Here is a 23,638-nt window from a genome sequence, read left to right as displayed (position 1 = left end):
ACTAAACCCTTAACGAATTTGTTAAAGAAAAATGTTGTTTTTGTTTGGAGTAAGGATTGTCAGGAAGCGTTTGAGTGGATTAAGTCGCAACTAGTTGTGCCTAAAATCCTGAAACCTTTTGATCCAGACGTTCAGTGTATCATAACTGTTGATGCAAGCAGTTTCGGTGTGGGTGCTGTGTTGACTCAGGTGAAAGAAGGTACGGAAAAAACTTTGGGATATGCCTCAAGAGTTTTGAGAGGGTCTGAATTAAACTTTTCTGTTATTGAGAAAGAATTGTTGGCATGTTGGTGGGCTATAAGGAAATTTCATCTGTATGTCTGGGGAAACAAGTTTGTGTTGTGCACAGATCATAGTCCTCTTATTCCTATTCTGACTGGAGACAAAATCAGAGAATCAACACCTCACATTTGTAGATTGGTCACAAAATTATTGCAATATGATTTTGAAGTCCGTTATGTTCCAGGTAACAAGAATGTTAGAGCGGATTTTCTATCCAGATTTCCTCTGGTTGAGGGTGCGGGTGTTGGTGAGGATGAAGATGAAGATGATGTTGATAATTGTTTTATAGCAGCTGTTGATCTGGAAGATATGTGCGCAATAAGTGAATGTGAGTGGAAAAGGGAATTGGCGAAAGACTTGGTGTTGGCTCAAATTGTGAAATTTATAAAAGAAGGGTGGCCCAGAGAAAGAAATGTACCTATTCAATTTCAAACTTTTGTCAAGGTGTCAGGTGAAATGTCAGTTGAGGATGACGTTCTGATGAGGGGTGAGAGATTTGTTCCCCCGGAGAGCCTGAGGAAAAGAATAGTTGCTGCTGCGCATGAGGGACACTTGGGTAGGACACTTACCAAGCGCAGATTACGTGAAACGTTTTGGTGGCCTGGAATGGACCAATGTGTTGATGTCTGTGTGGATGAATGTGTGATTTGCAACAGTTGTGAAAAGGGGCTCAAGGTGAGGACTCCACCGTTACAACCTATAGAACTACCCGCTAGGCCGTGGGAAAAGCTGGGAATTGATCTTATTGGTCCTTTCTATGCTTTGCCAAGTCCATGTAGATTTGCTGTAGTCTTAATTGACTACTATTCTAAGTGGCCTGAAATCAAGTTTATAGGTGAACCTTCATCAAAAAATGTGATTGAATTCTTGAGAGATGTATTTCTACGGGAGGGGTTCCCTTCGGCCATTGTTTCTGACAATGGTGTGCAATATGTTAGTCAGGAATTTAAAGAATTTTTACTAGAAGGTGATGTTAAACACATAAGGAGTTCACTATATCATCCTCAAACCAATGGCCTTGTAGAGTGCATGAATCGAGTGTTGGGGAATTGTGTACAATGGGCTATTGCTAACAAGTCAAATGTTCAAATTTCTGTACGTACTATGCTTTGGTTTTATCACACAACCCCCCATTCTTCTACAGGTGTTTCTCCATTTGAACTGTTGCGTGGAAGGAAACCATCTTCAAGGATCTGTCCCGGTTGGATGTCTAAGTGGGTGAAACAAAGTGATTGGAGTGTAATTGATGATACTGTCAGAAATAATGTCCGGAGGGCACAAACTAAGCAGAAGGAATACTTTGACTTATCAAAGAGGGTCTACTCCCATGAATTTGAAGTAGGGGACAAGATTAGAATCAAACTTCCTGTTCACAGGAAGAAAGGAGAAAAGAGATTTTCAGAACCCTTGATAATTGACAAAGTATGTGGTAATGCTGTTAGGGTTAATTTGCGGAATTGGTGGAATGTTGACAGGGTAGTTAAAGTTAAGGAAATTCCTAACAAAATGTGTAAGTCTGATCTTTCTATGGAATGTCTCAACAAACCTTTTCACAGTGAACCAGTTACTGATGTAATGAATCCTATGGATGTTGATAAAGTTGTTTTTGAACATTATGTACGCAGGAGAGGCAGACAAAGAGTGAAACCTTTGAGATACCGTTAATTCTGTGACATGTATTTGAGTTATGATTTTGATTTCATCTTTCTTCATAATTTGTATCTTTACATTTATTTTTATTTATTTTGTTGTTATTGTTTTTCTGTAGACTGTTGTCTTATTGAGTAATGGTTAAATTGTTATTTCCTCGTTTGTAAGGGAAGAAGATAATGTAGTATTGCCGCGTCCTCGTGACTCCTGTTCTACGTCTCGAGCTCGTGTTAGAGAGAGCTCGAGACACTCAGAGTCAAGTGGACGGTTGAGGCGGTAGCTGCGACATCGCAGCGGTCTATTTACAGATTAAAAGATATTTACTTTACCTACTCCTGTAGTCTTGATCACTACAACCTGTGGGCTCTGAAGGAGCCCAGAGGTGCCCTCCCATGCCCCCAGGGACACCCCCTGTAACCCTTGCCCACCCCAGGAGGACACCCAAGGCTGGAGGGACCCATCCCAGGGACATTAAGGTAAGTTCAGGTAAGTGTTTTTTTATTTTTTTTTGTGGCATAGGGGGGCCTGATTTGTGCCCCCCTACATGCCACTATGCCCAATGAGCATGCCCAGGGGACATAAGTCCCCTGGGCATGGCCATTGGGCAAGGGGGCATGACTCCTGTCTTAGCAAAGACAGGAGTCATTTCTATGGGGGTTGGGAGTGAAAAAAAATGGCGCAAATAGGGTTGAGGCGAAAAAATTGCCTCAACCTGACTTGCCCCATTTCTTGACGCCCAAGCCCCATATCCCCCTACGCCGGCGCTGCCTGGTGTACGTTGTTTTTTTTAACGCACACCAGACGGCGCCGGCGGCTAACGCCGGCTAACGTCATTCAATAAATACGGCGCCCGCATGGCGCTTCAGAATGGCGTTAGCCGGCGCTAATTTATTTTACGCAAAACTGCGTTAGCGCAGTTTTGCGTCAAAAAGTATAAATATGGGCCTTATTCACCTTTGTTGTCAACTACCTTGGTCCCCAGGTACTTGCCAAAGCAGGCCAGGGATACAAAAGTCTCAAACTGGGCAGGACAGCATTTTTATCCATCCAACGCCAGAAAAACATGTTGAGATGGAATAGGACAGTACTGCTGGTCTTTCTCTGGGGTGGGTTCTGACTGTGGTTTGGGTGGTACATAATGTGTTGTAAACTTGGTAATATTGTGCAAATTTCATTACTCAAAATTATGCAAACCATGTTACTGATTACAATTTTGCTTAAGCCTTCTAGATTAAAAAGAAAAAAAAGATTAAAAAGAAGCAAAACAATTTCAGAATCATTTGTGTAGAAATTTTGCTTGTTCATCTGGAAGAGTTGGTGAAATTGGATTTTTTCAAGGTCCACTACATTTTAGTGCTGTGGTAACTTGTACGATTTTGTGGAGGACTTCTGTGTAGCATATGAAGCAGTAGACAGTGGATCCTTGTATTATAACTTTAAGCCATGAGGTTGTCCGCAGGTTTTATTTCTCTGGCTTCACTTTTTATAAATGTCCAACTAGGCAGAGAAGGAGAAAGTAGTATGTAGTACTTCATACAGTAAGAAAGTGAAAACATACCACAGAAGGGGTCCAATGCCAGATTAGAAAAATAGAGCAATTTTTAGTAAATACAGCAACACCAAAATGACAAAATTCCAATCAGTAGAACTGAAGATAAGCAATTTTAAATCTTTTAGTAAAAATAGCAGCAAAAAGTGCAAAGAGGCAACTTTGGTTATCTGGTCATATCGGACCTGGACAAAGTCACAAGTTCATACCAACCACAAGGGAGTGCAGCCAGCTACAAGGTCCCAAATAGGCCCACTGAACAAGAGTACTTATAAACCTGGTTTGCGGAGCATTGCAAGGTCACGCATCAAGGATGCATTGAACGGCTGTGGAAATGCGTCGGTTCTCAGGAACTGCGGGGCTGCGATGCAAAGGCCTACATCATCATTGAGAACCCTGCCGACAAGGGCTTGCATTGTTGAGTCTAGCACAGAGAATGTGCCATGCAACAGAGGAGATGCATCAGTTCTGAGAAGCTGTGAGTCTACGATACAGAGTCCTGGTGCTGGGAGAAATCCACACAGCAGAGGTGATGCGTTGGTTCCCTTGGGGTTGTGCTATGCAGCAGAGTAGATAGTAGGTACTGCTAGATCCACAAATGGTCTGGCATATCACCGTCAGACCCACTTCCAAGATTCCAGGACTGGAGGGGCACCACTTGGCATGTTAGGACTCACAGCTGAAGAGTCAAGGTGCTAGTTACAAGAGACTTGGCCATTGGAGTCATTCTGGTGGTCCTGGGTGCAGGTTAAACATCAAGTCCTTCTCACCCAGGTAGGAGGGCAGCAGATAAGCACAGCAGAGCAGCAGTCCTTGCAGCAGCACAATCACCCTTCATCCTGGCAGAATCTACCACAGGTCCAGGAGTGTAATGAAGAGTTGGTGTATGAGGTCCAATATTTATACCTGGTGCCTCCTTTGCAATGGAAAAAACTCTAGAGGTTTCCCTTTGAAGTAAATCGGTTACTTGCCAATCTTGTCCTGACTCCACACTAACTACAGGGGGTAGGCAATCTGTTGTGTGAAGACAGGACATAGCCTATTCATTTGTAAGTAGGGCTGTGCCTGACTCTACTTTCCAATCCTGCCAGTAACGGTCCATCCAGGCACATCTAAGTACTTTTGTGTGCCTATTTAGGAGAAACACGCAATGTCCAACTGACAACTACACGCAACCATGTTATCGAGAGACAGGCTACACTCACTAAATAGCTAAGGTAGGAAAATGCCATCCTTCCAAAAGTGTCATTTTCAAAATTGCAATGAAACATCTGGCTTCACCAAAAAAGAGAATTTTTCATTACAGTTCAAAATATACTAAACATGAACCGTTTGTCTGTTCCCATTTGGAGGCTGCAGCTAATCAAATGCAATATAGTGTTGTTATCCTATCGAAGAGATATGCCTTGAAAAAGTGAAAAATGAATGTAAGAGTTTTTTAATATCAGTACATGTAAAACTTAAAAGTAAATGTATTAAATTTTATGGACGTTGCACCCTATTGTGTGGGCTATTTAGAGCCAACCCTAGGGTGACTTATTTGTATTAAAAAGGAAGGTTTAGGCCTGGCAGGAAGTTTATTTTGCAAGGTCAAATGGCAGTTTAAAACTGCACACACAGACTGCAATGGCAGGTCATCTGAGACATTGTTAAAACTGTTACTTAAGTAGATGGCACAATCAGTGCTACAAGCCCACTAGGAGTTTTTAATGTACAGGTCCTGGGCATGGTAGTACCAATTTACTAGGGACTTTTAGGTAAATGAAATATATCAACTGGGGACAAGCCAATATTAACATGTGTTAAGGAGGTAGCACACATACTTTAGCACTGGTTAGCAGTGGTGAAGCACACAAAGCCGTAAGGCCAACAAAAACCAGATCAGAAAATATTGGATGAGTAAGGCAAAAATGTTTTAGGGAAGACAACTCTACGGCTAACAGGTTTAGCAGGTCTTTATTCGTTTTACAGTGTAGTGACATGAAGAGAAGCAAACACAACCTATACAGTATACATGCATATCACTACTCCACCACAAGGTGTCATACATATAATTAGCAACCATTTTATTCTCACACCATTTTATGTGGGTGGTGCCAAGTGCACAGCTTAGTTTTGGGGCTGGCATATGGCATGAGGTAAATAGCAATGAATTGGAGGGGTAGTTGTTGCCTAAGAGCACAAGTGGACTATTTCAGAATTGTAATGTAGTGTTCTTTAAAGTGGTATGCCTTGAACACATTCCTAAAGTGGGCCAGGGTTGAGACAGTCCTGGTGGATATGGGGATGTAGTTACAAAAATGATTGCACTGATGAAGGTGGCTTGTTCTTCGAATCATCTACATTTCTTCATCTCCAGTCTGAGATTTTCCTTTTCCTGGCTGCAGGTGTATCAAGAGTGTAAGAAGATGGTGAGTTTATTAACCAGATTGGCAGAGGTGCTGGCTGTGAAGCTTTGTAGAAGATGAGGCTGGTTTTGAAGATGGTGCTGGCCAGCAAGGGGTGTCAGTGTTGTTCTATCAGACTATGGGTCACATTTCTTAAGGCAAATGATGAAGTGTCCTATGGTGTGAGAAATTGGGTTGTTGGGTCACGTTCAACATATGTCTTGTAGATTACCCGTATGAGTGGCCAGTGCAGAGTTTTGGGGCTGTGAAGAACGGTATTGCCACCAATCAGATACCTTGAATGGAAGCTCTGAAGGAATGATTTCATTGTCTTTAGTAGAGACAGAGATGATATCAGGTCATATTGGTTTTCTTGGGGATGTGTTCCTTGTGGGTGAGTTAGCTGACTAGGCTGAATCCAAGACTTTTAGATGTATTTTACATAAATATGATCTGGCTACCAATGCAATTTACCATTCTAGACAACTTCCTTTTACTAAATAGGTCCCAGATTTACTTTTATGTTTGTGTGGGTGTTCATGCAACACAAAGCAGTGCATAATTATACAAATGGGAGCACTGATCATTGAAACATAAGTAGACTGAAGTGCTGCACCAAACTCCCTTTCTGCATGAAGTGCCAGCCCCCTTAAAATCTATGTAAATGGGGCAAAGTCGGATCAACAAAAACAGAGTACTAGGGCGGTATGTGGAATTTGAACACTAGAGGAGACTATACGCAAAGAAGCACCCTGCGCTATTGTGTGATAGTCCGACCCATAAGATGTGTAGCTCATGCAAACTTGCACATGTTATATAGCTTATGCCATGGTTATCTCCAGTGTGCTAAAATATGATAAAAGATGCACAGAAACTATGAAGACTACGAATTTTGATTTATTGTGTAACATTTCCCTTCTGTGGTTTTTGCATGTTATTGGAGGTGGTATTCTTCAAGTAAGTTGCATTTAAGACAAACGTGAATTGAAAAGTGTGTCAGGTCATTGCTAAATTTGTAAAACAAAAAAAAAAAAAGCCTGAGGGCAAATCTATTAAATGTCAGGGCTCTTTAATCCATTTATAGACACTTATTGTCCCTTTATCTCACTTTTCAGGACCCTGTTTTCTCACTTTGTGACAGTTTTTCCATTTAATTCCTTCTTCCCTTTTTCCCGTTGGTGTTTTTTCCCTCATTTTGGGCCTCACTTCCAGTGTGGCAGTCCGAGGCTGGCCACACTCATGTTGAGGGTCAGACTCCTGCACTCCAGGTTGTTCGACCATTCAATTACAACCCTGGCTGGCAGACCAGCCAGAGAACCACTGTCCCCGCCGGGAACATGGTTCCCAATGGCATGATGGCGAACAGAGTTGTACTTATTCAGGGCGATGGTGAACTCAGTGGCGCCTGCCTGATTACAACTCACCTCACTGCCAGCCTTTCAATGGTGGGCTGACGGCATGGAAAGGCTGGCAGTGCGGGTGTGCTGGGAGCCACCGGGGCATGGGCAGTGAGGGGCCTCATTCTGAGGGTGCTGATCGGCCCCTTCCCTGCTACGAGATAGCACTCAGGTTTTTTAAGGGAGCTGACGGCTATCTCATACCACTGTCCCTGCCAGTCTGACCAGCGGGAACATTGTAATAGGGCAGTTGGGGACACCACAGCCGTTGGCAGTCAATGAGACTGCCAAACTCATAATAAGATCCTGAGTCTTGTTTAATATCTCATGAGCAAAAGTAAGTGCTAGTCCCCAGAAACAAGTGGTGGTGCTCCTCATTGCCAACCGCCAGCTCAAATTAAGTACTTTGGTGGGTTCCTACTCATTGGGCCCTCGACCTCAGGTTCATAAAACAGAAATATGCTGAGCTTCAGAAATCCAACTGGACTATTTTTTCCCTATCATATTTATACAGTTAGTAGTGGTTCTTGTATAACCTGAAAAGAGATGGGCATCTCACCTGGCAGTACTGAGCATACTTGTGCTTAGACCAGTAATATCAAGTAAAACACCACATTCAGGGAACTCCTATCTAATTCTTCATAGATAACAGGAACAACAATTAATTAAAAATGTTCTATACCTCTAAACCCAATTGCCTTAGATTATTGATCCACACACTAGCAGTATCCTAGAACGTCTGGCAAGCTCAGCATGAAACCAGCCTATGAATGTCATTCACTGCTTTTACTTGTCAGTTTAGCTACTTAACGTAATTATTTAACTGTTAAATATTTAATATCTCCTCAATCATATCCAGAAAAGTCCATTTAAAATAATAATGTTGGAAATGTTTAACACAATTCGTTCAATCGATTTGTGTGTAGAATTTCTACATATTTTCAATATGATGAAATCATCTGAGGCTTTCATGTTGTCCCTCTCACCATGAAAAATGGCTTTTATATTTTACTGTTTAGTCTTTATTAAGGTTCCATGGCCTGATGTCAGATTATTCAGCAGAGAGTGATTGCACAAAATTGTCCGGACATCTCTTTGGATAATCTAAGTATTCTATACATCTATGGGGGATGTTCAAAATGTAAGTGCTAAGCTGTTCACACAATGTTGGGAGGTGGAGTCACTTAAACACAATTTGAAAAGGGCAGTACAGGAACCACACATTACCGTTTTCATTAATAAGGATAAAAAAAAGTAGCCTTGTTCAAAAAATGGGAAGAGAATTTGGAAAACAGTGCCAATAAAGTATGCATATTCTGGCAATGTTTACTGACATAGAACACTACAGGACAGTGAGAGAAATAATTAAGCCTATGATCAAACTGATTGCAAGGTTACTTAAATGAACATGTCAGAAGCACTTTGGCAAAATTGTCTGTCAATTGAGAGAGACATCTATCATAAATTAATAGCATCACAATTTCAGGGACCAGAAGGACAATGAATGTGTTCACATCTACAAAAGACACTCAGAAATTATTACTTTCATTAGAAAAAATAATGTTAAACAATAGGTGACACAAAAAGTGTTGCCCTAGCTCTCCAGAACTGTTCTAATAATGCAATTGGTTTATAAAATAATTAATATTTCAAAAACCAAAAGGGTTATGCCTAGGGCTCTACCAGTTGTTAAAGACATTGAACCAGAGTTATAGCATGTAATGAGGGTGTCGCCATTGGCTCTCACTGTACCAATGAGGCTGCTGGATTTGGGTGGCAGCATCACCTGAATTCTGAGGAACTGAGTTTGATCCCATACCATGTGACAACTGTTGGCCTAATCTGTTTCCAGCCAGCTAGCAGCGCCTCACCTATTCCCAAGAGCAGGGGTGATTTGTGGCAGCTGGGCGCATGACATTGTGACTTCTCAGGAAAATTGTGGTGGATCAGGTCTTATCCTTTTCTCCCAGTTACAATTGTCTCACAGATGCAAAAAGTTTTATTGCTTTAGCTGTGTTTTGGAGAAAAAAGACATGGACACCAATAAATAGAATGATAAAACATCTAAAAACAGAATGGTGACAAGAAAAGTGAAACACAAGAAAAGTCCCACCATACTGTTATTATGTGAGATGTATGATTCCTACCTACACCATTAATGTTCTCTGTTAGAACACAGCAGGATAAGCCATAGTCCGCCCTTCAGGACCCCTAGGAAGACATCATCCCCCATACCTGAGTATGGCAATAGTGAAGAAGCCTGTCTATTGAGACACCTTCCCTACATAGGCGAGGGAAAAAACAGTCTCAGCAAGCAGCTGTATCGAAGTCAAACAGCATGCAGTGGCAGTCATCTGGCTGGAACCTCCCTCTAACATACAGGAGGCAGAGAGATGTTTTATAATAATACAGCTGGTGTTCTGAGAAAAGTGTTTCCATGTAAGAATATTATGTTCTGTAAAATGTTAGAGCTGCAATGTACCCCTTTGTGCTGGCAACCCTACCTTGTTGGAGCCTTGAACAAAGCACAGAGTAAAAGAATGTTGTGTTAAGAAACGTAAATGCATTCCTTGGTGAAAGTACAGCAAGATAGAGGAAATAAAACATCACCACTAATGTGATAATAAAATGTAATGTAATAGACTAAAGGGCACACTCAACAGGCCTATTTGCTAAAATAACGTGCCCAAAAACACAAGTAAAATGGCTTCACTCCAAGGGAGAAGGCCTTTAACAACAGGCATAGCCAGATACAGAAGGTCCATAAGGCTACTAGAACATTCCACCTAGTAAGTGTAAGATTGTCTACATTGAAAGAGAGAAACAGAAAGACAACCATTGAAATGCTAAGGCAGAAGGCTTATACCAGCAACGTGAAGCCCTGAGCCACTTCATACTCATTAGTGGCACTTCCAACATTCCAATGTTCTAACTGTATATAGAAATGTATTCCCATTAGCCGCTTTTTCTATACTGCTTCAAACTTCATTATGCTTCGGTCTGTAATAGTGATAAGCAATAAATGAAGATAGGAAGTTTGGGATGATGAAAATAATTTACAGCTGCCATATTGCACATATGATTGTGTCTGAAGAAGTTTGTGAGGACAGATAGCAATATGTTTTAAACTGTGCCCAATTTTTAATTTACCTAAATTCCCTGGTCGATTTTGGCAGGGACAGTGATTGAGTGGTGATATTTAATGTCCATGTGCAAGACATTCTCTTTTTTCCAAGCACTTTCTTTTTGGGCACTCAAACATTTATCTCAATCCATTACCCTTTCTGATCAAAATGAAAGATTCAAAGTTTCAGTCCAAAAGTTGAAAATATGGTAATTTCAGGAGATGTTTCAATTCTATCACTTTGTTCCTCTCTAGTATTTTATCCTAATCAATATAAGCTACATATTAGTCTATGGCTCCAATAACATCATGTGTTATCTCAGGAATAGGTGTTCCTCACACGCAAGCTTTTAAAAATAAATAAATGCTACAAATGCATCTTACACACTTAGGTCGGATATCCGGCAGTAGCCATACTTGCGGATGGTGGTTCTCTTGTGTTGCTACCACCTGCACCACCCCACTAGTAGGACCACTAGTACGGCCTGGCGGAGTCCTGCTGGCAGATCGCTGCCGGCGGTGGAAGTGCCCCTTCCCGTTCCCTGCCGGACAACCTCCTAGCCGGACAAGGTAAGTTGGGCATCTGACAGAGGAGGGGGGTGGGCGGGTGGGGGTTGTTGTGTGTGCGTGTGTGAATGTGACTGTGAGTGTTGTGGTGCATTCGTGATTGTATTCATGTGAGTGAATGCATGTATAAATGTTGAAGTGAGTGTGCGTTTGCATGTCAGTGTGTATGCATGTGTGTATGCGTGTATGGATGAGTGTGAGTATGTGTGAGTGGATGTGTGTATGGATGAATGTGAGCATGTGTAAGTGGATGCATGTCTGGAAGTGTAGGTGAATGGGTGTATGCGTGGTGCGTGTGGGTGTCTGTGTGCATGTATGGGGTGGGGATCGTTATGTGAGTAGGGGTGGGGGGCACTGTGACTGTAGGGGGTCTGGTGAAAGAATTATCTTTCACCGCTAACCCTACCGCCATGGTTTTAGTGGCAGTGTTAGCGCTGCAGAGACCATGGCAGTAGGCCAGCTCATAATACTGCCGGCGGCACTCTGTGGCCCGCTGGGTCAGAAATGAACATCTCTGGCCCAGCGGTTCATACCGCCATGGAGGTATGAGTGGAGATGTGGCAGGTTGGCATCGGCAAAACCAGCACACTCATAATGTGGCGGTCTTCACCGCCAGCCTGTTGGAGGTGATACCACCACATTAACAATGGCCGTCGGAAGACCGCCAGGGTCATAATAAGTTTTGTCAACATCAATGTGTAGAGCTCATGTACAAAATCAGGATGTTGAATGAAAGCAACAGAAAGTGCCCGTGTTTTGAAAGGTTAAAGCTAAGTTGTATGGTGGTGAAAATAAAATGAGTAAATTGCTTTGTGCAGTTCTATTAAAAAATATTCATTTTCATAGGTAATCCTTGGCACATGGCAATGCTAAAAAAATATGGTGGCCAAATCAGAGATTTGAAATTGTTTTGAAAGTGTTTCTAAAAAGCTATACAATGCGGAAATTCACTTGAAAATATTTAAAAATATTCCTCATCTAGTCAGACAGATTTAACAATTCAGCTTGAAGAAGGATTCAATACCTGCTGAAATATATTGAGTGAAGCTCTGTCTTGCAGTGTTCGCCTGGCGCTCTATCACCAAATGCAAAAAAGGCACTGGTGATCATTTAGGGTAAGGTTTTACGATGAAGGAATTTTATTGATATGGCATTGGGCCTCCATTTTTGATTTTCATATCTTTGTTGAATTTCCCCAGAGGCAATCATTTTGTTATTAGATCGTGTTCTATTCCCTTTTTCTAAAATCAGAAACTAGAGAGAGACCTTCATTTACTTTTACTGCCTGTTTTACAAAAAAAGACCATTTTGGTTGAAAAAGAGAAAAGTATAGGATTCACATTTTTAAATATGGTGACAAAGACATTAAGGCCCTCATTACGATTCTGGCAGTCCTAGGACCACCAGACTCACAGTGGCAGTCTCACCACCGCCAAAGCGGTGGTTCGACTGCTTTGGCGACGATCAGACCGCCACATTGTGACTGTGGTGGTTCGGCCATGGTCGAACTGCCAGCACCGCCAGTTTCTGGGGATTATGACTCACCTCTCCGCCAGCTTTTACAAGGCGCTTGCACTGCCATGTAAATGCTGGTGGAGACGGGGTGCATGGGGGGCCCATGGCGGCCCCTGCACTGCCCATGCACTTGGTATGGGCAAGTGCAGAGGCCCCCATGGGCACCCCTCTCATGGTTTTCACTGTCGAAAACCGCAACGGTTGCTGTAGCACTCTACTCACCGCAACGTTGCAGCTGCCTCGATGTTGAGGGCTGTTTCTTGCTGGGCCAGCGGGTGGAAAATCTGTTTCCGCCTGCTGACCCAGTGGGAAACTTGTAATAGGGCTACAGGAAGGTCACTGCACTGGCGGTGACCTGACCACGGCAGTTTGGCAGGTGGCCTTTTCTGCCCGCCAAACTTGTGATGAGGGCTTAAATGTTCTACATGGGAAATCATGAAAAGTACTTCTTTGAGGAAATTGAGAATGTTTCCAAAGTTAAATATTTATGATATTCAAGTCATCTCACATTTGTATTTAAGAGTGTATATAGTATTTTGATTTGGCATTGTCTAAGAATATATATTTCTGAATTTTTTTTTGAGAGTCAATAAATGAAACCATTACTTTGTATTTCAATTATGTTGGAACACTGCATTTTTAAAGATAATTTGTAGGTCCATATATGTACAGAAAGCAATGCTATGCTAAACACAAGTCATCCTTCATCATTACAAAATGTTTGTTTTGGGTTATTTGACAGTGATATTGTCTAGGTTATGTAGGAGAGGCAAATTTACTGATTTGGGGCCAGTCTTTTCAGCAAATGCCATTTGTAATGGTCCACAAATGTCATCTTATAAACGTTGGAGGAACGGTTTTGTTATAATCTTTGGTTTGGTAGGGTTATTTTTTTTGAGAGAATTGACAATAATAAGGTGAGATATTCTTAGGTCACCTCTAAAGGCTTTCTTTTGAGTTTGTTAGGACTGTGTCCACAACAAGCTAAGCCACGTTTACTTTCCTTTATCAACGGCTGCTAATTCATTTTTATAATATACCACTTTTTTCTTTTGCATCTCATACTGTCAATAACAAGGCTAACTTATCTTAAATATTTTATTTATATGGTATTAGTAGTCAATTATGAGGTATAATTGTATATTTAATATGCACTATTTTTTCTGTATATCTCATAAGGTTTGTTTAGTTTGTATCATTTTTAAAAAAAATATATAAATTTTTATCATCCCATACAGCATTTGTTTCTGTTCTTACTGGTTGCTGTTATGGCAACATGCTTATTCTTAGTATACTCAGCATATATAATAATAGTTTCAAGAATAAGAAATAAAGACCAATGTGCACTTGACTCATAATCATGGGATATACTCACACCAGAAGGCCTAGTGGCATAAACTTTCTTATAGTACCTCCATGGTGTAGTGACTTGAGTAAATTGAAAAGCATGCAGAGTTTAGACATACTTGAAAGGTTAGTTGGCAATATGAGGCATGTTGTTGTTGTCAGTTAGTTGGATCCTCACCTTTGCTGGCTCTGTAAATAAACTACAAGTAATCAAACTCTACTCTTGAAGTTCCTGCTGTCACGCTGTTCATCAAGACCTATTTCTACTTAAAACGTTGTAGATGGATTATGTTAAAATAAGTTTTTAAAAAAATTGTGCAGAAGATTTTCAACGCTAACAAGAAAAAGAATAAACAACATTTTAAATCTCTGACATTTCAAGAAATATATCAAATATCTTGTCATAACTTACAACAAAATGTTTTTTTTTAGATTCATAGTAGCAGTAAAACAGCAATTTTGTAAATTTGTGAAGCAAATACAGTTATATTAATTTATGTTTGACTTTTTCCAGAATTCATGCGTCATTGCAAAGCTGCGCAATTTCATTTCTGCACCAAGATGTGGGAGATTTCCTAGAATGACTGCTCTTAAGGAAAAAGCTAGGAGCCTATATATTATTATGAACGGCGTCTGCAGAAGGGTATGTCAATAATTATGGCTCCTCTTTGCACTTACCTCTGATATTTTTTTGTTTCTGTTTTGAACTTCTTGAGTTTCTTTATGTCCAATTTTCAAATGTATTTCTCATTTTTTCTCCAGGATTTAGTATTCTTTTACCATGACTGTAATGCTCTGGAAATTCCAAGGCATCTTCCGACTCCTACTCCGCTAATGAGGACACAGAGGAGTATCTCCTGAAAACATCCCTGTCTTTGAATATTTTTCATGGCTTTAATGAGTAGAAGGGCCACAATTTGTAACAACTTGTAACAATTTGTAGACATTTGACTTATGCTCTGCTAGTGATGTCTGTGTCTACTACATCAATTGTTATGCATGGAGAGAAATTATGAGAAGCATAATCTTTAAATCTATTAGGAAACCAAGTATAGATTGTGTTTCTTTCTTCTATCCTTTGAATTCAAAGATGTGGATATGTGGCTACTCTTTAACATAAGGTGTACCGCCACCACCGTACTCTACCATACTAAAGCTGCTCATGAGTAAAAGTGTTAAACATTTGTACCTTCACATTGATTGTTCACTGTTTATCATCAATTTAGTAGAGGTAACAGTGATAAGTACTTCTTGTTTGAGATACTAAGCTTTAAAAACAGCATATTACATAGGGAAACATTTAAAAATATGCACTTCTTTTTGTCTGTTTTTCTTTTAGTCCGTTGATTTCTTTCTTCATTTGTTTGCCTGTTGCTCAGCATGTCTCTATTTATCTTCTTTAAGCTGTCTGTCAGACTGTCTGTAGATTGCTCAGTCTGGCTCTGAGATGTTTTCTCTTCTCAGATGGTTGATGATGAATTTGTCATTTATTTACTAACATCTTAATAATCAATTACTTACTTCTGATATATAATCGATCATCTATCTATTCTCCCTTGCACTCTATTGCCTGTCTGAAGTGAATGATTTGCAAGTAAGACAGGTTTATCCTGTATGTACTAGCAATCCTCTATATATCATTTATCCTGCTCACCTCTAGTAGCAGCTTTATACACTTCTTTTAATTTTTGAAAAGGTAAAGCTTTTATGTATTGATGCAAATTGTTCATATTTTTCTAGTGTATTTTCATATTTAAAAAAATGTCATTTATGATAAAAAAATAATTGCATCTAAAAATGTAGTGCAGTGAGTTATAGATGAGAAGACAGGGAATTCAATGCATTGTCAGACATTATCAGAAACATTTCTTTGTTCTCTAGTTTATTAAAGTATTCTGTGGTTAAAGGCAACAAGGAAAGCAATGGTACCAAGTGCAGTCTGAGGAAAGACTATTTGTAGGTATTTTACTTAGATGTGCATGGTCTAAATATCATTTTTGTCCAAACGTAATAAAACTGTATTCACATTTTTCGCAATGTTATTTTCTCAGGCATCATTTTACATATATAGCACATTCTTAATTGTTCAAAAGTGCCTTTCTTCGCTTTCTTTGTGTTATATGCCAAAGAACTGGGTACAACTAAAATAAAATATTCTATTCACGAGGGGTGAGTTTGTGATTCTCAAAACTGTCATATAACTATAGTTAGTTAACTACTAATAAAATGTGTAATATTGACAACCCACTGTGTCTGTTCATACGTACATACCGATGTTAATCGCAGTAGTTCTATAATTTGATGAATACATAGCAAATTTAAGCTAATATTTCACAGAATTGAGGTATAAACTATCAATTATTTGCCGTCATTCACAGGGCCGAGGTGTGCAATATTTAGCCTTCTAAGCAAATACAAAAGGTGAATAAATGGCCAACAAAGCATTTCTTCTTTCTTTCAATGCTGCTAAGAATGCTTTCACAATGTTAGTGATGCTCTCAGACCATTAAGCAACACATGTGAGAAGCTAGCATCTACCAATGAATCTGCCCAACTGTGTGAAAATACACATTGTAAATGCAGAACCGCCTTCGCAAAAAAAAAAGTCCCATATAGCACTGTATTTTCTTTCTTTATATAGGTCTTGTTAAACCTACTGGGTAGAGTCAATGACTTACAAAAGACTAACACATTTTAGAATATATTTTTCATTTCCTTACAATGTGATTGCTTTAAAACATGGATGTAGAATGATGCAGATTGTTGAATAAAACACATTTTAAATAAAAACCCAACAAAACCACACATTTCTGAAATATTTGACAGGCATATCTATGGTCCCAGGTAGACAATGAATACTAAATGGTTGTTGTCATAAATCTTTCTAAAGAGTAAAAAATCCAATTAGTAAATCATGTAATATAATAAATACTGAGCAATATGTGTATTATTGACCTATATTGCCATTTCAGTCACATTCAGCCTCCACTTTGTTTATAAATGCCATCAGAACTCCTAGATCAGAATATAGGCACATATTACATAGTTACCCATTCTGTATTTCATGATACATACTTATATTCAAAAGAAAGGTCAGCACAAAAAAACCCAGTACTCTGCCCTCCAATGTGTAGCAAAGTGCACATTTATTGAAACAACAAAGTTGTGATGGTGACGCCTTCTCCAGGTGCATTTCAGCCTATTGTGGCCTTGTTCAAGGAATGAATTGTTTGAGTACTTTTCCTCTGTTCAGTGCATACATTTTAAAAAACAGCACTTCTATCTTTCCTCTGGGATAGTAGAAGTAGTAGTTCATCCAATCACCAGGTCTTAATCTAAAGTGCAAACTTTGCTTGTGAGATTAAAAAAAAACTAGAAAATAAGCATTACAATAAAATATCTATGTAGGGAACCCTCCCACCTCACCTGATCCACCCTGCACTCAGTGGAGGGGACTTTAATTGTGTAGGAAACCCAGACATTGATAGGTCGCACCCCCCCCTTTGAGAACACCCGGTACACCAAACAGCCTTTACTTTCACAGACTGGCAAACCAGATGGGGCCTTACAGACACTTGGCCCCATCTTTACCCACAAGCAAAAGATAACTCATTCCTCTTGAGCTTACATGAGGTGCACATCCACCTAGACACATTCCTAAGCACACCAGAAGTACATAGTCAAGTACAAGATGTGGAGTATAACAAGAACAATTTCCTACCACAACCCTGTCTGATTACATTTACGATGGGAGCGCACCAGAACCCGCATCCCAACCTGACCACTGAAGCCTGACTGGTTGAAGACCCGACCTACCACATGGCAGTAGGTGACCAAATAAGATATTACTTTGTAGAGACTCATAACAGTATCCTCCCCGCCCCGGTGACACGGGATACCTTCAAAACAGTAATCCAAGGCAAATGCATAGCAGAATCTGTGGGAATCAGGGGCACATTTCTGCGCAGGGTAGAGGAGGCAGAAAAGGAGCTGAGAACCCTGGAACAAAGATGTCCACGTCGTCCTGATCTACAAAGTGCTGTGCTTGAAGTTGCAGAACATGTAGAGAGACTCCTCTTTTCAGTTTCAATAACTATATGAAGAGAGCACATGACGAGAGGGACACATCAGACTCATTGCTGTGTGGCTAGCAAACCAGAGTAAAAGAGGGTTGTCCATAGTAGAAATCAACACGACACTGGGGAGAGACTCTTCAGGCAGGAAGAGATTAATCTACACTTTACCCACTACTACACTATTCTTTATACCAGCGTTGCAAGGGGCACGGAGGTCGACATACAGACCTTCCTCTTGGTATTACCTACACCAGACCTCACTCAAGAGGAAATTCAGACAATAGGTGGGGACATAGACTTACCAGATGTTAAAGTGGCAATAAAGGAACTAGCTAGGGAAAAGACACGCTGTACAGACTGCCTCCCCTTTGATTTCTATGCCACATATGTGGATGAGTTAGCTCCTAAATTATTGGAACTGTACAAAATGGCCAAATACAGGGGGTACTTAGCTGAGTCACAAGCGAGGAGTGAATAATACCACTGCTGAAACTCAACAAGCCGGCACAGTATAGTAAAACCTTCTGACCCCTATTGATGCCCAATACTGATTATAAAATCCTTAGCCGGATCCTGACAATCAGTCTGTTGGCCCTTAGGCCCTTCTACCAGGACGCAATACACCAAAAACATTAGTCGCCTCTTCACCTTCATGGAAGCAGATCTCCAGGGAAAAAGTGAAGTAGCATTATTTGCCATCTACATTGAGAAAGCGTTCTACAGTCTAAAATGGAAATTCCTACATGGGATAGTAGAAAACCTATGGCTAGGCAGAGGCTTCCTCACATGGACAAAGTTGCTTTATGCCGACTCTACAGAATGGACAGGTGGCACATTTCCAATGCTTATAGTGTGGAGTAGGGGACTAGACAGGGGTGCCCCCTGTCGCCTCTGCTGTTCACACTAGCCATGGACCCCCTAGGCTGCCAACGCGAGAGCGGGCTTCTGGTATCAGGGATTAGAATGTGGCATGATCCCTCACTACATAGCACTCTATGCAGATGATCTGCTGATGTTGCTAAAGAGTGCATCGACTGAACCAAAAGGTGCCAAGAACCTCATGGAGAAAGTTGGCTCATTATCAAGCTTCCAGGTCAACTGGCAGAAAATGAAACTATTCCCAATGACACCAGCTTGAGAACACCCTGCAGACCTGGACCTGGTCTGCTGGGAGCCACGGTGCCTACCGTACCTGGGGCTAAAGATAAACCATGATCAGACTGATCTCCTTGAAGACAATATGGGATAGTCAATAAGAGTGCTGAAAACTAATTTGGACTTCTGGCAAACACTACCATTATCTGAACAGGGAAAGTAGCATTGCTCAAGATGGTGGCCCTCCCTCATTTACTATTTCACAGTCCTGCCACTTTTGATCTCGAAAGCAACATTCCGAGAACTGTACTCACTGATAACAGCATTTCTCTGTGGCTCAGTTCGGAGAAGAGTAGCACTCTGAAGAGACCGAGCAGAGAAGGTGGACAAGCAGTCTCAGACTTCGAATCGTACTACCTAGCAGCGCAGCTGCAATGGTTCATGCAATGTATGGCAGAGAGTCAGACCCCTGGATGCGAGCTGGGATTGTTTGTCCCCAGTCTTCCCCAACTGACAAAGATACTGTTGAAAATAAACTGCCCCATGCCAATGGATACCAAGAAATTTAGGGTTATACAAATGTTGAATTTCTTGCACCAAGGTGGAGACTGGGGGGCCTAGATGACGGAATTATAGCAGGTGCAACGAAACTGGAGGATCTCTACGTGGGTCGGAGGCTCCTTCCTGTTTAGGACTTCCAAACAAAGTTGAACCTCCCCCGGGCCACTTCCTTCAACACAGAGCTGTCACAATGATGCTCTGGAAACATTTGAAAACTAGTCTGCTCGAGCTTTCTCCCTACAAAGTATGTCAGTATGTAGTACTATTATCGGGCACTTTCAAGGCAGTGATGGGCCTAAATAGGGCAATCCGGACTGATACAGTACAACCTCTGGATAGCTTGAGGGTTAGATGGGATGGAGACTTAGGCCTATCCATACCAGAGAAGGACTGGGAGTCGATACTAGAGAGAATGTCAAAGATATCTAGAAATGCTCATTTTAAATTAATTAACTTTTTATGTACTACACAGAGCCTATCTCACTCCATCTTAACAGGCATTTTCCCACAACAGGGCAAAATGTCCCAGATGCGGGGAAGTAAATGCAGCATTATTACACATGCTTTGGGCCTGTCCGACCCTGAATGCTTACTGTGAGGCGGTGACCACAACAGTAGCAGAGGCCACATCACAAGACATTCCCTGCACCCCAGGGAACTGTTTCCCTCACACTTCTAAGACTAACGTCACAGGACGATTCCAGGACCTGGCATACAACCAGGCGAGATACGGGAGATAACTAAGAACTGTAAGGCCCCTGGAGGACCAAAATTCAGAGTTGGTTAAATGAACTGTTACGATGGGCAAAATATGAGGAAGAGATCCTCCCGTGGGAGGCCAGGAGGAGAAGGGGCTCTCAGGTAGTGGCCCGGGCCTGTGAGCTTCTGGCAGACTCTTGAAGGATCAAGAACTGCAGTCTCCGCTGAGTTCCCGGGAGACATCACCCACCATATCTCCTCACTAACTCCTACAGATGACCAACTCACAACAACTTTTAGGACACATACCTAATGCCCATCTACACTACACACTCAAAAAAAACAATGTATGATATGGTAGAAGCAGAAAAACGCCATAACACCGACTACTTTATATGATGACAACTACAGGGTGAACACAGCACAGGAATATGGAGGGACTGGAATTTTAAGGGGGTTTTTAAAGGGGTTGAAGTATAAATGCAGTAATGCTTTACTAAGTTCAGTACAAAGTATCTTTAAGAACCTGTTGTAACAAACAGCTATGCAAAACCTAATAAAATTTGTTTTAAAAAAATCACAATAAAATATCTTGGCGGGGAAGTCAATATTAAAGTCAATCCCAATGTTTCTGGTTTATGCGTTCTGTTTTTATATCAGTGACTTGATCACACAAATCGAGCGACTCACTAATGGAAATAGTATTGTGCAGAAAGTGAAAACAATCGGACTGTTTACCGATGCTATTGCCACAGTCAAAATAAATTGAGACAAACCGGAGTGCTAGTACTACAATGCTTTTTAACGAATCCTCATTTTATCTCTCTGGAGTCCTAAATAGAATATCTATGATAATAGGAATCCCCTTGTTTATTTCTAAACACAATGCTTTAGGCTTTACATCTTTGATTTTATCAGGATGGCTTTAGGTGAGCCACACTTTTGCTATAAATGCAAAATGTCAGCACGCCAGTTCCTCATCGTACTACTGTGGTTAACTGACAGACTGGCGTTGGACTCTGCATGTCAGAATGTTTTCCTGAAATGCATGAGGAAGATATTTGAGAGCTCATAGAAAATATGTCTTCATTTTAACTTTCTAGAGCACTAATCATATTTTCTATGACAAATGAACTCCCTCATGGTGTTCATTTCTAAAGGAAGAACTTTAGGGTTTACAGCTTTGATTCCATCAAAGCTGATTCTGGTGTTTGTCATAAATACAGGATAGTTGGTGCTGCTAATATAGGGAGTACACGTTTCACTCTGCATAGCAGAACATTTATTTGAATGAATAAGGAAGATTGTAGCATTACAGAGAAGAGTCCAATGCGGTTAAAAGACCAATTGAAAATAACTGCCAGCCAGATCGAACCTTCATATCAACATTCTAAAGTCACCAATAGTGACAACAGGAGCTAAGAATGTAATCTGAACTTCATAGAATAAACATGACAACATGAAAATTACAACATGACAGCGTATAAATTCCTACTTGACTTTTCCCCTAATCTGTATAAAATTTACATAAGATAACATAACTTTCCACTTTAGAAAGCATGTATCCAGAAACAAAATAACATTAAACATATCAAATAACAAAACAAGAGCAAAAAAGTAAAATTAAAAACTATACAAAGAAGAAAATAAACAATACAAGGGACAAAATTAATTTAATCACAAGAACACTAAAATGGAATAAAACCTCACGGATTAATAGAACGTAATGGGTCTTCTCTTAATACGAGTACTTCCACGAATAGAATGAATACCACCATTCTTCTTCTTCTAAGACTACTTGCTAATTGGCATAGGCCCAGGTCTAATGGTTTTCAGAACTCTCTCAACATTCCACCAATTGCATTTCCACACCCTTTGTCAACCACCGATGGCTCTCCAAATTTTGCTGCACCTTTTTTAATGTGAATCGCCATTTTCATAGCAAAAACAATGCTATGACAATGTTCAGCATTCCGTCCATCACTTGTTGTTTTTGCTTTGTCGCCCTAAGTGGGAAGGGTATGCCCAGACGTGGGTCCCGTGCTTCCCATGCCACTGGATTCAAGCTAGCCTGGCTGATGAGGGGTGAAACCCCGAAACCGGTCCCAGGATGCTTGTTTCCAGTCCAGGGAAGGCCTGGCCTAGCAGTTCGGGCTGGACTGTTCCCATGGGGAACAGGGTCAAGACTGATTTGCATATGGCTGGGTCCAAACTGGAATGGCATGGGCAGCAAAAAAAACCGATGGATTTAGGCCCAGATCACTGTACTGGGGGTGAATGTTTGACAATGTTCAGCATTCCGTCCATCACTTGTTGTTTTTGCTTTGTCGCCCTAAGTGGGAAGGGTATGCCCAGACGTGGGTCCCGTGCTTCCCATGCCACTGGATTCAAGCTAGCCTGGCTGATGAGGGGTGAAACCCCGAATTCGGTCCCAGGATGCTTGTTTCCAGTCCAGGGAAGGCCTGGCCTAGCAGTTCGGGCTGGACTGTTCCCATGGGGAACAGGGTCAAGACTGATTTGCATATGGCTGGGTCCAAACTGGAATGGCATGGGCAGCAAAAAAAACGATGGATTTAGGCCCAGATCACTGTACTGGGGGTGAATGTTTGACAATGTTCAGCATTCCGTCCATCACTTGTTGTTTTTGCTTTGTCGCCCTAAGTGGGAAGGGTATGCCCAGACGTGGGTCCCGTGCTTCCCATGCCACTGGATTCAAGCTAGCCTGGCTGATGAGGGGTGAAACCCCGAAACCGGTCCCAGGATGCTTGTTTCCAGTCCAGGGAAGTCCTGGCCTAGCAGTTCGGGCTGGACTGTTCCCATGGGGAACAGGGTCAAGACTGATTTGCATATGGCTGGGTCCAAACTGGAATGGCATGGGCAGCAAAAAAAACGATGGATTTAGGCCCAGATCACTGTACTGGGGGTGAATGTTTGACAATGTTCAGCATTCCGTCCATCACTTGTTGTTTTTGCTTTGTCGCCCTAAGTGGGAAGGGTATGCCCAGACGTGGGTCCCGTGCTTCCCATGCCACTGGATTCAAGCTAGCCTGGCTGATGAGGGGTGAAACCCCGAAACCGGTCCCAGGATGCTTGTTTCCAGTCCAGGGAAGGCCTGGCCTAGCAGTTCGGGCTGGACTGTTCCCATGGGGAACAGGGTCAAGACTGATTTGCATATGGCTGGTTCCAAACTGGAATGGCATGGGCAGCAAAAAAAACGATGGATTTAGGCCCAGATCACTGTACTGGGGGTGAATGTTTGACAATGTTCAGCATTCCGTGGGAAGGGTATGCCCAGACGTGGGTCCCGTGCTTCCCATGCCACTGGATTCAAGCTAGCCTGGCTGATGAGGGGTGAAACCCCGAAACCGGTCCCAGGATGCTTGTTTCCA

At 41.4% G+C, this 23,638-nt stretch overlaps 1 protein-coding gene across 1 annotated transcript in view; it reads left to right on the top strand.

The window, feature by feature from the left end:
- CYTL1 (cytokine like 1) overlaps positions 1-15,984 on the top strand; it is a 65,767-nt gene extending 49,783 nt beyond the window's left edge. The window contains exons 3-4 of the mRNA XM_069202938.1: positions 14,333-14,461; positions 14,581-15,984. Of these exons, the coding sequence (XP_069059039.1) occupies positions 14,333-14,461; positions 14,581-14,679 (228 nt within the window). The 3' untranslated portion in view covers positions 14,680-15,984. The remainder of the gene's footprint in view (positions 1-14,332; positions 14,462-14,580) is intronic.
- The last annotated feature ends 7,654 nt before the right edge of the window (positions 15,985-23,638 follow it).

The sequence above is a fragment of the Pleurodeles waltl genome, chromosome 1_2 (genome assembly GCF_031143425.1).
Source record: "Pleurodeles waltl isolate 20211129_DDA chromosome 1_2, aPleWal1.hap1.20221129, whole genome shotgun sequence".
Lineage (NCBI taxonomy): Eukaryota > Metazoa > Chordata > Amphibia > Caudata > Salamandridae > Pleurodeles > Pleurodeles waltl.
The sequence above is the reverse complement of the archived record's forward strand: the minus strand, read 5'-3'. Positions and strand labels throughout refer to the sequence as shown.